This window comes from Canis lupus, chromosome 16 (genome assembly GCF_011100685.1).
Source record: "Canis lupus familiaris isolate Mischka breed German Shepherd chromosome 16, alternate assembly UU_Cfam_GSD_1.0, whole genome shotgun sequence".
Classification (NCBI taxonomy): domain Eukaryota; kingdom Metazoa; phylum Chordata; class Mammalia; order Carnivora; family Canidae; genus Canis; species Canis lupus.
This window is the reverse complement of record NC_049237.1, coordinates 40,279,404-40,295,700: the sequence shown is the minus strand read 5'-3', so window position 1 is coordinate 40,295,700 and position 16,297 is coordinate 40,279,404. Positions and strand designations below refer to the sequence as shown.

Genomic DNA, 16,297 nt, shown 5'->3' with positions numbered 1-16,297 from the left:
ATCCCACCTCTACCCCTTCTCCCAGTCTGTGGCCCAGAAAGACCTCTCCTCTAGCCTTCAACAAGGATCGTGCTCCCTAAATATACATGAGTAAGGAATATTGCTGGCTGCAGACTCTTGCTCTGAGAGTTGAAAGCAGGTTTCTTCAGGAGGTACACATTGTGCCAAGGGATCCAAAAATGTCTGCAACCTACATACATATCATTAAATAAAATTATATTTAGCAGCCTTGACAAAAAGCTGGTAAAAACAATGATTGTATCATGTAGGAGAAGGAGAATAATTAAAGGAGGAGAATAAAAGAAGAGGAGCAAATCACTTATCATGAGGCAGGCACTTTTCCAAGTGTTTTATGCTTATTAACTCTCTTAACTGTCACATCCAACTTACGATGTAGGGATGAACAATTCACTATTTTAGAGAAGCACAGGGAAGTTAAATGACTTGCCCGAGATCAATCAGCAGCTAGTCAGTGACAGAACAAGTATTTGAACCCAAGCGGCATGATTGCAGAGTCCATGCTCTTCATCAATCTCCCAGACCACAGAAAGAAGCCTGATTAGAGAGCTGGAAACCCTGGATTTGAGAATAATTATCAGACCAACTTTACATACATAGTAGAATCTCTCTACTATATTATATACATAATTCTGTTCCTGCCTCTACAAAATGACAGATGATGTGTCAGGTTCCTTGAAACACCAGCATTCCAGGACTGGGCTTCTGAATACTTAGGTTGCCTCTGGGTTGGCAGCAGGTGCCAGACTCCTTCCCCTTGCCACAGATTATTGTAGAAAATTAGCTAATTGTCACTGGAAAGTTTCTGAGAATCTGATCTCTAGGAATAAAGTTCAGTCGTGGTACTTATGTTTAGGGGTCATATTTTCAAACATCATCGAACAGGTCACACAACTCTATAGGTCATACAGAGTCTGCCTAAACATCTCCCATAATAGAGGTCTAGTGATAAAGTGATTTCTATCAAAGTATCACATGTACTTCATTTATAGATTCATTTGTTTGCCCATTGGCAATGTGACATAATTCCTAATTGAACAGCTGTATCCTGAGTATCACTGCAATGTACTTAGTAAGCCAACTTTGGAGAGGATCCTCCTGATTCCCCCCTCTCTAAAGCAAGGCATCTTCTATTGTATTTCTCCCTTTTTTCTAAAATTATAATCTCCAAAATTACCTTCTTTCTTTATTTGTTAACTTTCTTGCAGTGTGTCTCCACACACTGTTTTTTTGTGTGTTTTTGTTGATTTAGTGGAGAAATGGTAAAAATTGGAGTCACCAATGAGAAGCATTCTATACAGAGTGGGGAATGTTCTAAGATTTAAAAAATAATAATAAGAGAATTTAGAGTCAATGTTTTTATATGTAAATTTGAGTGAAGATCTTAATGAGTACAGATATCTGCCTATTTTGCTTGGATAATGAAGAAAGATGTAAGTGTTAATCAATCAGCCTGTCTTCAGAAGTGATATTAGTTCTCTCTTAGACTGTATGCTATGAAGTTTAGCTAATAGATATTACAAAGTAGAGTGTGTGAGAGTGTGTGTGTGTATTCAATATATGAATCTATTTATGGATGATATATGGAAATATTGTAATACACATATATATACATGTACATTTATATTTTTAAAACATATATATGATATATAAATATGTGCAAAGTAATATATATTGAGTAATTCAATTGAGATGGGTAACTACTAATATTTCTAAACATAATTTATCATTTTATTGCTTTGGATCTCTGCTTAATATCTGTTGGAATCAAAGTTTAGACTGGGCTGAATAATATTTCTTAACTATTTAGAATATACTTAAAGTTAACATTTTTTAGAGAACAATTAGCCCAATTTTAGGTGTCTATATGAATACACCTCAAGAAAAGTTTTTTTCTCTTTTTACTCAATTAATATGTATAAGTCCCACCTCCTGGAACTTGTAAACTAATGACAACATATTAAAGATTGATATGGGAAAAAGATGTATAATTTTTAAATTTTTCTTAATGTACTTCCCAAAGAATTAACTGAAAATTGAATTAATGGGATCTCTGTGAACTGATAATAACATCTAAAATGAGATTTTTACAATAGTTTATTCCAAACTTCTGGTTTCCAGGATGGAATATTTTATTCCACAGGAAAATAACACTTTTATATGCAGTTTTCATGATCACCATAGTAATGAAGGGAGGGGAGAATGAGCTTTCATTTAAGCACATAAAACCTGGGTTTGTATTTATATAATATGTACCTATAAATGAATCCTTATATACTATACACATGCACACATGTATATATATGGTTTTATTATTGTTTGGGATCATCATAGAATTCATAAAATCAAGTGCATGAGAAAAAGATTAATATATTCCAGAATTAGGACCTGAGTTTTTAAATATATATATATAATAAAATATATAAATAATATAAATTTTTTTTTCTCAGTGCTTGAATTGTGCTTTTTTGGGAACAAATCTGAAGAATTCAGTTTCTACTTTGTATATTTCAAAGTTAACCTTTTCAGCTATAGCAAAATTCTGCCATTTGAGGATTCCCAACTGGATTGCATAAGCCTTGTAGTTAAAACTCCAAGATTTTTTTTCTTATATGTTTTTATTTACAATAGCAGTATGTTTATTTATTTAATATTTACATTGTACTAAATGCACTAAATGTTTCTGCCAATTACTTGTATTATTTATTAATGGCACACATGAACTTTTGGGAGTATTATCCCTTCATTTGGAGGTTTGCCTATTGAGTATTCAAAACTAAATTGTTTCATTATACTCACAAATCTATATGAAAAATAAATTATTATTGCTGTGTTTTTTCTTCATTAATCACATAGGTCCTCCAGGTCTTAAAGGTGATCGGGGAGCAATTGGCTTTCCTGGAGCTCGAGGATTCCCAGGGCCAGTGGGGAAGACTGGGAGGACAGGTATTGTGATAGTGTATATTTTATTTGTAGAATTTGTAAAATAAACACCAGAGCATACTTTTCTTCCCCAAATTCTTGTATACCAAAAGCAATAGCCATCCTAGTATGAACAGTAGACTTACATGCAGTTTATTTTGTGATCTAAAGCATTTTGAAACTGATTTCTCTCTACCTGAGGAAAGTTTCTATGTCCCAAAGGAAAATAGTCTTTAAAAGAAAAAAGAACAACAGAGGATTTATAAACTCTACCCAACCATAAATCACATAAAGAATGGTGTCTATCTTAGACCGAAGAGAATGGGAAGACTGGCAAAGAAAAACAAACTAGTTTAAATACCCTGGTAACCAAAGCTGGCCAAACCCTGGAAAGTTACAGTTAATAATCAACAGATAGGTCAGAAATCCTATTTTGTGCAAGATAAACTGACTGCTGTTAGTTCTTAATAAACTAAATTGTTCAGGCTCTTTAAAATTTATATATGCGACATTTTTCTTCTCCTTATGGCAGTAGCCAGAGCTTCGATTGTGAAGTTTACACAGAAATTTTAAAAGAAGGCAGTCTTATTGTTTCCTAATTTCAAAGTAAATGATGACTAGGAGAATAGGATCTTTATCATTGAGGTGCTTTTTTAAAATAGATTTTGTTTTTTAAGGGAAGTTTTAGGTTTATAGAAAAATTGCATAGAAAATAGAGAGAGTTCCCATAAACCCACATCCAGTTTCTGTGTTGTTAACATGTTAACACTAACATGGTGTATTTGTAACAATTGATGAACCAATATGGATACATTATTAGTAATTTAAGTCCACTTCTTATATTAGAGTTTATATTGAGTGTTATACATTTTGTGGCTTCTGACAATTATACAAGGACATGTATCTACTGGTAGAGCAACATGTGGGGTAGTTTCACTTTCCTAAAGATCCCCGGTGGCCTACCTACTCATCACCACCACACTCCTTCTCTACTGATGGCTGTAGTTTTGCCTTTTCCAGATAGAATATCATACAGTTGAAATCATACCATGTGTAGTCATTTCAGATTGGCTTATTCCTTTTAGCAATATGCATTTAAGCTTCTCCATATCTTTTTTGTGGCCTGATAGCTCATTTAGTTTAAATGCTTGGTATAGTCTAATGTATGGATGTACCACAGTGTGTTTATCCACTCACCTATTTGAAAGACATCTTGGTACTTCCACGTTTTGGCAGTCATGAATAAAGCTACTGATGTGAGTTTACCTAGAAGTTTGATTTCCGGGCCTCATGGTAAACCTGTGTTTATTTTGTAAGAAACCACCAGACTGTCTTCCAAAGTGTCTGTACCGTTTTGCGTTCCCATCAGCAGTGAATGAGAGTTCCCGTCATTCCACATCCTCACTGGCCTTTGGTGTTACTAATGTTTTGGTTTTTAGCAATTTTAATAGCTGTGTTGAGGTATTTTTGATAGTATCAGTGTTCACGGACTGTGTCGTGGCGATTAGGCTTGGAGAAAAATCAGCTAGCCACAAATAAGCAAGCTACAATCAGACTCAATTACCTGAACTGAATGGTATATTTATATGCCATCTCTAAAACCATCTCTAAAACTGTCTAGCTTTAATCAGGCCTTTTTGGCAAAATGGGAAGTAGTGTTCATTTGTTAATTTGTTTGAAATTATCTACATCCTTCAGGAATTGCTGAATTTTCTAAATGGGCAATTTGTGTGTGATAGATGAATATATTTAAAAACCCTGAATTTGACAAAATTGCAAAGCTACTTATAGTTTCCAAGATAATTCGAAATAATTCCGTGAAGTGAGAAAACATATTTTATCTGTATTCTAAGTTTAAAGCTAAAATGGTGTATTAATCTACTATCTCTCTCAACTAGGTAATCATTTATTATCTCTGGCAAATCATGGTAAAATTTTGTTCGGGACTCTTTCTGTTGTAACTTTCTACTTACATTCAATCATAAGGGGTAACTTCATAAATGAATATCACCATGCACTCTGAGTAAATTAGAATCACTACTCTTTGTCTTTCTGGAAAGTCTACATAAGAAGGGGAAACACAGCAAAAATTTTAAGAATGCTAAGAAGACCTTACTCTTTCTCACAACCATCTATCTCTCTGTTATGTATAACCCTCCCACATGGACAGTGATGACATTAAGAATAAACCACAAAAGAGACATGTAACTAGCACAACTTAGCTGATTTAATAAGAAGTAACTTACCTTTTTTTTTTTTTTTTTTAATTGAGCACCATGTTTTCTCATCCACTGTACTTGGACCTGGGAATATAAGATGAGCCAGCTCCCCACTCTCGAGTTTTCTCCCAGAAATTTCTCACAATGACCTCTCTTCTAAAATTTAATCAACAAAATCATTCTGTAACATTTCTGTGCACTATTTAACCTTGGGTGGTTCATTTGAGAAAAGTAAACGTTTGTCAAGGTGATTTGAATTTGAATTTCATGTTGGCACATAGTTACTCCATGCTTGTTATTTACTTTACCCTCTTGGGAAGTACAAGGATAGCAGAATATAGTTGGTACTTTATAGAAATAGCATAGTAGATCCTACCTTCCTATCTTTTATACTCTCTATGCCTCAGTTTCCTTATCTAAAAATAGGACTATTAACAGGACCTGTATTTTAGAATTTCTGCAAAGTTCAAAAAATTAATAGATGCCTTAAAGCACTTCAAATAGTTCCTGTCACAAAACAAGCTCTATAGACATGTTAGTTAGTAGCTACTGCCTACACAAACTTTAGGATTTTTTCTACTATCAAACTCTTACAGTTCAACACCTGCCCTCCAGTCACAGTATCTGAGAGAACATTCATTGATTCATTCACCAAGCCAACACAATTTTATGAGGGTTCACTGTGTGCCCTACATAAATATAGCACAGTCCTTATGGAGCAGGGACAGGAAAATGCAAAAGCAATTAGCTGTAATGCAATGTGGTGAGTAATAAACATTCATGAGTTAGGACAAAATACTACGGAGCAGAAAGTAGAAATTGATTAATTCCGTACAGCAAGACAGTGTGTTACAGAAGAAATAGTGTCAGTGCTGACCTAAAAGATACATAATAGGTGGTATACCTGCAACTACTGTAATATTGTATGTCAACTATACTTCAATTAAAAAAAATACATACAATTTATTTAGGTCTGAGGTTCTCAAACTTGACCCATCATCAGAATCACTTGTAGGACCTGTTAAAACAGTGAACTGTGCTCTATCCCCAGAGTTTCTGATTCAGTAGTTTGGGGGCTGGGCTCCCTTGAAAATATTTAGTCCTCTCAAGTTTTTAGGTGATAGTGTTGATGCTGTTCCATGGACCACACTTTGAGAACCATATCTCTGGTAAAGAAAAGGAGTGGAGAGGGATCCCTGGGTGGCACAGCGGTTTGGTGCCTGCCTTTGGCCCAGGGCGCAATCCTGGAGACCCGGGATCGAACCCCACATCTGGCTCCCAGTGCATAGAGCCTGCTCCCGGTGCATGGAGCCTGCTTCTCCCTCTGCCTGTGTCTCTGCCTCTCTCTCTCTCTGTGACTATCATAAATAAATAAATAAAATTAAGTTTAAAAAAAAAGGAGTGGAGAAAGAGAACTCTAAAAACAAAAGCCAGGGCGAAGGTAAGAATTCCTTTGACAAAATATATCCTTAGGATATCACTGCCTTAGTTAAAAACTCAAATTTGGTAGAAATGTGAGCCATCAGTGCCTGGTACTACTTTAGTTATATGGTACATTAAAAAAATGAATAATAGAGTTTCTCCTCCAAAAGAGTCCAACAAAGGTAGTAGAATTAGAAATAAAATCCAATTATTGTCATATCCTATACCTGTCCATCTGAATAATATTCAATGCATCGACAGAATCCAAAGCAAATAGTTTAAGAAAGAGCACCCTATTTTCTCTTCTGCTCTGCTTTTCTTCCCCACCCTGCAACCTTCCTTCACATTTAATAAGTATTTATAATGTATACAAGGTGCATTGCTAGGTACTAGGAAATGAAAGATAAATAAGACTCACTCATTAACTGTCCTTAAGAGAAGGGGAAGACTTGGCATACCACAGATCTATAGGGTAGAGAAGTTATAACCTGACATATTTACTTCAAAGAGCTTTGAGGATTTAACTGAAATGTAACATTACATATCTTCAAAATCCCTAGAGGACTCTAGATATAACCTCACTGAGTGACTTAGATTTTCTAGCACGTAAGTAATGCGCTTTCCTCCAGTTAAACTTGTGGAACCCTTTCAAAGTCTGATTGTAAAGGTGAGTTATGGTCTTTCTTAGGAGTTTCCAAAACCACAGACCATAAATGATTCATTTATTTATTTGACAAATAATTACTGAACATTTTCTCTGTGTCATTCATGGACATATTCATAGATCAGTGAATATATGGGCTTGGAGTTCAGATGAGAGGCCAGAGTTAGAAAGACAAAGTTGTAGCTATGATTACATAAATGTTTATTGGAATCATTGATTTTAATACTATTTTATGAGTAGACAGTGAGAAGAGAAGGGGCCTAGGATGAAGCCTTAGGTAATAAAGGTACAGGCTGAGCAGGAAGAGAAAGCAGTAGATTAAACAGAAGCAGCCAGAGTGAGGAAGAAAATCTGGGGAATGAGTTATGAAAAAGTCAAGGTGAGAGAGAGTTTTAAAAGTTGGTCAAGTAAGATGAACTCTACAGAACATTCTTTGCATTGTTGCTATAGGGATGTTGCCTTTATTGAGTAAGTTCAGTGGGATGAGTGGAAACCAGACTGGGGGATGCTCAGAGGTGAACTAGTGTTGAGGATTAAGCAAGGAGATAGAGCTAATTCTTGAGCAATCTGTCTCAAAGAAGAAAGAAGTCAGTTTCTTGTTTGTTGTGTTTTCTCATTTGTTTTGTTTTCTGAAAGAGATTTGAATACTATTTAAGTGCTGATGACAAGATAAGGTAGAGGAGTGCAGAGGAAAGAGGGAAGGTTAGTGAGAAGGTTGAAGGTGAAGACTTCAGAAAATAGGAAGCAATAGTAGAGTTAGGATAGATGATGGTCACACCTGAAATGGAAATAGCTGAACAGGTGGGCTAATTATGACACATCTGTAAAAATAACTAACCTAACGTCTACCTCATAGAAGGGGCACTAAAAATGCTGGAAATCATAATGATGTTATTGAAAACACCTCCCCTTGTATTTAAAGCTAGAATATCTATTTATTATATATTATTTACTTCTTATTTTTCAGTGGCTTTCAGAAATTTATTTTTGATTGAAGAGTATCATATATGAAAGGAGATTAACTCCAGGTTTTGACAGAGTTAATCAAAGTTTTAACATGGGCTCCATGTTAACCAAAGGTTTCACTCTCTAAAGGAGAGATACACTTCTGTTGTCTAGCAAAGAGGTTTTTGGTGTGTTCACCTGTGAGAAAAAATTTCTGAGTGTCCTCTTGTGAGGAGATCTCTGAATCATGGTAGAGTGACATAAAACATTTATATTTATTTATAAGATGAAAAGTTTCATTTTGTTATTTTTTTTAAAAAAGAGTAGTATAGGATAAAAAGCCAAAATTTTTTTTAAAAACTGATTTTTTTATTTATCATAGGATCCTAGAGCTATCAGGATTTAAGTCGGTCATTCACTCAGTGCCCTGGCTTGAGCAAGCATTTCTATTCCTAAACTACCCAAAACCAATTGTGATATAAAAAGACTCCCAAGAACAATGTACAGCCTCTTCCTTTTTACTAAATAATGCTAAAATGATCAAATTAAGCTTGTTGTTTATTATATTATCTTCTCTGAAAAGAATTGGAACTGATCATTACACCCTTTTGAATCCACCCTCCCAATTTTTGTTTAATATTTTTAGGCTTTTCCTCTTGGGGAATCCGAAACTTAGATACTATATCTAAAAAAAATAGGAAAGGTTTTGTGTATTTTTTATAAATTAATGATTTTTTTTGCCAATTTCACATTACCTGAAATGACTATACCACAATTAAAAAGTGACTATAATGATGTACAGTGTAATCATATATGCAAAGCGATTAGAGGCATTCTCTTCATCATACTCTGATAAGGAATGGCTGGCATTTCAGGAAATCTTCACACTAAAATTTTAATTGGAAACAATTTATGCTTTTTAAAAGTGCTCAATTTCAATTCTCATGTTACTTTCAGTATAATTTTATATTTTTAAATCTGGTGAATTGGGGATCAAAAAATCTTTAAATGGTGAATAAGAACAAATGTTCAAAAACAAAGACAGATGAAGACAAAGTAAGCTAAATTAGGGAAAGAACAAAAAATAAAATGTAAATAAAGATTAAAATTTTAAAGTAAAATTTAAAATAATTGTGCCATAAAAAGTCAACAGAGATGAAAAAACCCTCTTTCATGCACTGAGAATGAAACCAGAGTGAGACAGACCATTCTAGCTAAGCTTTGGGAATCATAAAACAATAAGAGTATATTCACCCCTTTATGGGCAAGATGCTTTATAAACATTGATGCTAATTTTCAAGGTAGTGCAATGAAGGTGTTATTTCTTCATTTGTTAAAAAAAATACACTTTTAGTTCAGAAAAGTTTGAAAACTTGTTTTGAGCCACATACCTGGTAAGTAGCAGAGCAAAATAATTCAAATAATTTTTAAAATGCTCTTTTTATTCTATTACAAAGCCATGGGTTTTAAACTATGTCCTCGGATGCAAAGACTGAGGGTCTTGATTTTGTTGGGGGAAATCAAAAACTTAGCAAAGATTCTGACTTAGTACTAGGATCAGCCCTGCATTTGTGCCAAGAAGGTGATTACTTACAGATAAATACTTGAGAAACATTGGAAGAAGAATCAATAAGCAAGAATAGCCCTACTCAGAGGAGATGCAATTGTTACCATTAAAATCTCTTGTTGGAAAAAGTAAAATCTCTTTTTAGTACTAAAAGATAATCTTGTGGATATACCTTTGAAAGTGGAGTTGTGGGTGAATAGTCACCATTAGCAAAGACCCAGGATTTAACAATGTTTTTGACACCTATTTGAAGTCCTGACCCTCATATAAAAGGATAGCCTTTGTACCACACCCTTATGTAAATAGATGAGGTTTCTCAAAGCCAAAGAACATAGCCTATAGGCTTAGATGCCCTTCAGACCCTCCTAGCTTCCCCCCAGGATGAAGTCAGCAGGATTTTAGCAGTTCTCAGAAATTCATTCACAGCCCGTCTTTGGGATTCTTTCCTCTAAAGAAATGGAAAACCAAGGATGCCTGGGTGGCTCATTGGTTGAACATATGCCTTTAGCTTGTGCTGTGATCCCAGAGTCCTGGGATCCAGTTCAGCATCAGGCTCCCCATGGAGAGGATGCTTCTCCATCTGCCTGTGTCCCTGCCTCTCTCACTGTGTCTCTCATGAAAAAAATAAATAAATAAATAAAATCTTAAAAAAAAAAAAAGGAAAACGAGATAATGTGTAATGGGAAATACAGAGTCAGGGTTTAAGATGAGATGAAGGACTCAAAGCTTCCTGGAAGAGGAAGAAAATCGAACTTAAAAGAAGAGGGCAAACAAGATGGCTAAGCAGAAAAAGTGCTGTACATCGGTTTTGCCTGCTTTAGGAAAATGGGACACAATGGAAAAGTGTCCTTTTAAATAATTTGCTAATGTATGTAAGGGACCTACCCAGAATAATGACAGGCTTCTTCTTTTTTTTTTAAATTTTTATTTATTTATTCATGAGAGACACAGAGAGAGAGAGTCAGAGACACAGGCAGAGGGAGAAGAGAAGCAGGCTCCATGCAGGGAGCTCGACGTGGGACTCGATCCCGGGTCTCCAGGATCACACCCTGGGCTCAGGGCAGCGCTAAACCACTGAGCCACCCGGGCTGCCCCTAAATAAAATAAGTTTAAAAAAAATTTTAAATGTGAAAATAAAGTAAGAGCCATTATTATCAGCATCAACATCACTGCATTTGAATATCTGTCAGTTGTGCTAAACTGATTTTCCAGATTACCTTGTGATGCTCTTCTTATTTAAAGCAATTAATCTCTGTGTCCACTTACAGGAATTAATTTTTTAAATGATTAAATGGCCCTAAATAACAACAACAACAACAACAACAAAAAATGTTGCTTTTTTTGTTTATTTCCAAGGAAATCCTGGACCAAAAGGCCAGAAGGGGGACAAAGGGAGTGGAAGCATGCTAAGTAAGTTGACGGTTCATTGTTTTTCTGTGTGCCTTGTCATAAACAAGCCTTTGATCATAGTGGTCTAGGCTCGATGCAAATGTTGGGAATTTAGGCATTGATCCACAGAGTTTCTGTGGATGTCCGCCACAGTTTTCTCCAAATAAAGCATGCTAATTGGAGTAAAACAAATAGATTAAATTATACAACTCTGAGTCTCATTACCCATTTGTATTTTGTTTTCATGATGAGCACAGTTTTCTAAAAATTCCACAAAGGAAATTGTTCCGTTTTCAAGCCATTTTCAATCTGCTGAAGGAAAATCGAGTTTATGAATAGAAACAATTACAGCCTCCTTACCTACTGTCTGAGCTAACTGAACAGCTCCACCTAGGAATTTAGATAACCTGAGAACCTTGGCAGACCAGGTTTCTGATGGCTGGGGTTTTTGTGTTTTGTTTTGTTTTGCTAAAAACTTGAAAGGTTGTGTTCTCTATCCTAGACCTTCAAAATTGCAACAGAATAGATTTCACACAGGGATCTCTGTTGATGGATTGCTGACCTCCTATATATTGGCCCCTAAAAACAAAATATTAGATGAGATGTCTGCAATATACGCTCTAAACCAGCTGTGTGTCTAGGCTAAGTCCACACAGATCAAGTAAAAGGATTATGAAAAGGAACTGAGGAATCCCCACACTGTGTTCCCAGTAGGAGTTGCATGTGAAGTGGAGGTGTGACTGTGGGAATAACCGCTGCTACACACACACAGTGCTCATAATCTCTACCCACCAGGGTCTGGTTTACACCGATTATGGCTAATCCTTTAATGTACCAAAAATCTAGCATTTTTCAGTCGTAGTTATTATTTAAAAAATATAGTACCAATTTCTCTGCCTTATAGCAAAAGTAATTATTTTAGCCTGTGCTCTGTATGGATACCACCCTTAGACAATTTAGGATCACCACCTTGAGTGCCAGCCATTAAAGTATAATGTAACTACATGATGTTTTTCACAATCATTGCATTGTTGATGGTGCTTACCCCTCAATTGAACAACATTGAGTATATTGTGTGTCTCCTCACAGCACTTTAGCGTGATTCCATGATTATCAGTGTTGTTACTACTATAGTAAGAGAATGGAAACATTAGTATATCTTTTCTCCTTTATGTCCATTTCTCCTTTAAAGTGATCACTTTTATCTGCTGTAATACTTTTTATCCCACCTAGTCTCCTTTGTCCTTGTCACTCCAATTATTTTCACTTGCTCCTTGTGTAACTCTTCCCTATCTTCCTGTTAATCTCTATCTTTATCTTTGGTGTGGTTTTATCTATTTTTCTCCTTTTCTTGAGACTTCCTCTGAGCTACTTAACCTTGACTCTGGGGGAACTTGGCAAGTAAAGAACGTCTCTGTTTTGCAGTGTGTAAACTGAACACCCACCCACCTGGTCTTCTGCTACCTGAGGTTATCAAATGTGTTGGACATTTTTTCTGATATGTTCAGAAATGTTTTCAGTTATATTTTCATGGCTGTTTTGAACTTTATGCTCACACTTTCTTTGTGAAAGCGATAATAGAGATATTTCTGTGTACACGTGTTTATGGCTTCCAGATTTCCCTCCATGCACCCCCTCATAGAGAGTACATAAAACTCCATAATGTTTCAAAAAGAGAGAAAGAATCATACACACAAACATCTATATAGTATGTTCTGCTTTTTCCTCATTTAAGTTAATATGTCAGTCACCTGCCCATGTTGGTACATGTGACTCTAGCTCTTTTCTCTTAATGACTATGCATTATTGCATTATATAACTATAACATAGTTACCATAATACATCATTCTATTCCTTAGTCATGAACATTTGATGATTTTTATTTGCCATGGTTTGGCTTTAATAAGAAATGCTACATTCGGCAGTTGCATACATGACCTTGTGGAACTATTTTTATAATAGCGAATTTACTAAGAGTAGAATCAGTAGTTCAAAGGTGACATGGATTTTACAGTTTGATGGTTTCTTTTGAATGGCTCCAAAAAGGTTGGACCAATTTATTTTGCATGAAAGTGCCTGATTCCCCATATCTTCAATTAATTCTGATAAATAACAATTTATATTGAGTTATTTTAATATACATTTTTAATATTTTTCAGGCATGATTTAAATATAAAAGGAATAATCACTAATTTCCTCTTTTATATATGTGTTAGGACCGGTACAACACCCTGATCGTATTTGGGCAGGGCCCTTTTAAGATCAGGTGGGTTGGGCAAGACACCCTCTGCTACCATCTCATTAAAAGGCCCTTCACTTCTGGACAAGTCATCAGCACAACCGACTCCAAGATCCCTTGGTGGCTTCTCCAAATGACTTTGGTTCCTGTGTGGTATGCAGCTTCCACATGGCTTTTTCTTCTGGCCTACTGTGCTATTTGGGCCTCTGTTCCCACATTCATACCTCCCCCCACTCCAGTACCCCACCATCACCACCATCTCCTACCACCCTGAGCTGGGATGCCTCTCAGGTACTGATTAGGCTGCTCCTGCCATTTCTCAGAACCAGGCCGAGAGCCCTCTGCCACCCTATTCATCTAAAGTCTTACTGAACCCAATTTAACCCATTGGATTCTAGGAGACATCTCATGGATACTGATTATATATGGGTTCTTTACTTTCAAAAACAATACTCTCAACAAGTGATAGGGATGACATAAAAGAGAACATTTGTTCATTCACTCATTCATTCATTCATTCAGCATATATTCATTGCATACTTCCTGGAGCTGGACATAGGAGCTAGTAAGATAACTATTGCCTCTGACCTTACAGTGCTAATTGTCCCTGGAAGCCCTAGACATGTACATGGGCAATTATAAAATACAGCAGAACTATATTATGAGAGGAATAGGACTCTACAGTTGTTCAGAGAAGATCAAGATGATTAAATTCCTTAAAATATTAAAAATAAATTGATTTTGATTAGCTTAGTTTAACTTTCTTGCCTTCTTATTCTACAAATTATCCTTTTTTTTTTTTTTTTTTCAAGTTTATAAATGAAGTTAAGTGGAGCTTGGACAGTTCATTCAACACATTTAGACCAAAATACAGAACTTGTTTCCTTAAATACCTGGCTATTTCAAGCAAGAACATTTGTTCATGAAACAATAATGCTGAAATGTTTTATTCTGAAAAGCTTCTTGTATTTTATACTTTAAATACAATTATAGATCATAAAGATGATGAAATATTTCAGTAGAGCTGGAATGTTTTATGTAGGTGAAGAAAGGGATAAGAATGAGAAAAGGGAAAAGGTAAGAAAAGGAAGACTAAAAAAAAAAAGGAATAAGGAATATGTAGAATAACAGATCATGTTTTGACACCTCTCATTTCATTCAAGGTTTAGTCCCAGTCTTCACAGTCTTAAGTTTCTAGTAAATTCTAAGTAGTGTGCCCATGTGTCTCTCAACCCTTCCGTTCCCTCTCCTATAAAATGGACATCATGACACCTATCTCCCAGGGTTGTTGTAAGGATCACATAAGATACTGTGTGTGGGAAAATGCTCTGTAAAACCATAAAGTGCTTTAAACACGTAAAGTATGCTTCACACTGGTCTCTCTGAACTGGAACTGCTGTTCCTTGCTGGTACCACGCAGACATGTAAAATCTGTAATCAGAATAGGAGTGAAAGCACAATGAAAATGTGAGAAGCCAAATAAATGTCACGGACAAAAAGAGAGATGCTAGAGAATAAGATAAGATTTTACATTAGATAGAGAAACACGAGTGTGACCAGATCGCAAATCAATGAGTTTGAGCCAAGCAGAAGAGCATAAGTTATAAATAAAAGAAGTGACTAAACAGAGTGCATGCCAGAGGCCAGAAGCTGTCGACAGAGGTCAGAACAAAATGTCAACCTCATAAAACAAGAGTCCAGGCTCTGAAGGACGAAGCAGGAGCCCAAGACTGTGCTGATGAGAAAGCTTCAAGAAACGTTGAAACAAATTAGAGTTGTCAGTGGTTCTCTGGGTCTGCACCTTCATGACACCAAAGTCTCCGTGAAAAAGAAAAAAAAAAAAAAGAGGAGGTAGAGGAATCAGCTAGTCTTCAGATGGTCCTTAACATTAGAAAACTGACAACGTTGACTGGCCCATTATTGTAGACACATGGAGATGAGTGGGATCTCTTTGCCCGTGGTTTAATCAGATGTGACTTCCTACCCCACTCTGTGCTGGGGGACAGCTAGCACCTGGGGAACCTCTTCGTTACTAGCAGGCCTCGGTTGACATTGGCCACAGCATGACTCTGATCCTAGAGATTGTGGGAGACAATTCCAGGGGACTCTGTTCATACATTGTCTGACACCCTCAACTACAAATTAGGGAAGAAAGGCGTCGTTTCTCTCTTGAGACAAAAATAGATGCTGAATGCCCAGTTCACATGCACAAGTCTACCACTTTGAGTAATGCGCAGTGAAAAACAGGTCTATACCAAGCTCTCATGCTTGTCACAAGAGTTCCTCTGCTCTGTTCTCACCCAACTTGGAAGGGTAAGTGTTTCAAAATTCCTGTTATATGATGAAACACTTTGTGTGAGGCTCTGTCTTGAACATACCAATTAGCAATGTGTCATTGGTTAGTATTTTTTACTGTGCTTTGTTCATGCCTATAATTAGGATGTGGATTTAGAGTGTCTTATTTTGAAACTCATACGAGGATATGAAATATCAATTTGTCTTCCCATTGATTTCTACTGAGGACTCAGCACAATCTTAAGTGATTTCTGGTCTTTCTCAAAGCATTCCACTGACCAAAGTGAAACCTGTCCTCCAAACACTAAATAATTATAACAATGAACATTTAGAGAATATTGGGTGTTCACTGGGGCTTTGGATGCTTTATCTCATTTAATCCTCAGAAGTACCTTTGAGGTAGATACTATTATTATTCCCATTCTATAGATTGGAAATTGAAGCTTACTGCTGATAAATGTAAGAGCAGAAATTCAAAGCCAGACGTATCAATTTCCAAAGTCTCTGTTGGTAACTATGACTCCATTCAACACACCCACACGAGTCTTACATATTTTTATATGTAAATACCACAAATATGTGATGAAAGAAAGAAGGAAAAGAGAGAAAGGAATTTG

At 35.9% G+C, this 16,297-nt stretch overlaps 1 protein-coding gene across 2 annotated transcripts in view; it reads left to right on the top strand.

Moving 5' to 3' along the window:
- Positions 1-16,297, top strand: part of MSR1 (macrophage scavenger receptor 1) — a 78,543-nt gene that overhangs the window by 36,189 nt on the left and 26,057 nt on the right. The window contains exons 7-9 of one of the 2 annotated variants that reach the window (XM_038560237.1): positions 2,875-2,964; positions 11,114-11,167; positions 13,363-14,746. In XM_038560237.1, the coding sequence (XP_038416165.1) occupies positions 2,875-2,964; positions 11,114-11,167; positions 13,363-13,406 (188 nt within the window). In that variant the 3' untranslated portion in view covers positions 13,407-14,746. Of the gene's footprint in view, positions 1-2,874; positions 2,965-11,113; positions 11,168-13,362; positions 14,747-16,297 lie in introns of those variants that run through there. The other variant, XM_038560236.1, reaches the window with a different exon arrangement.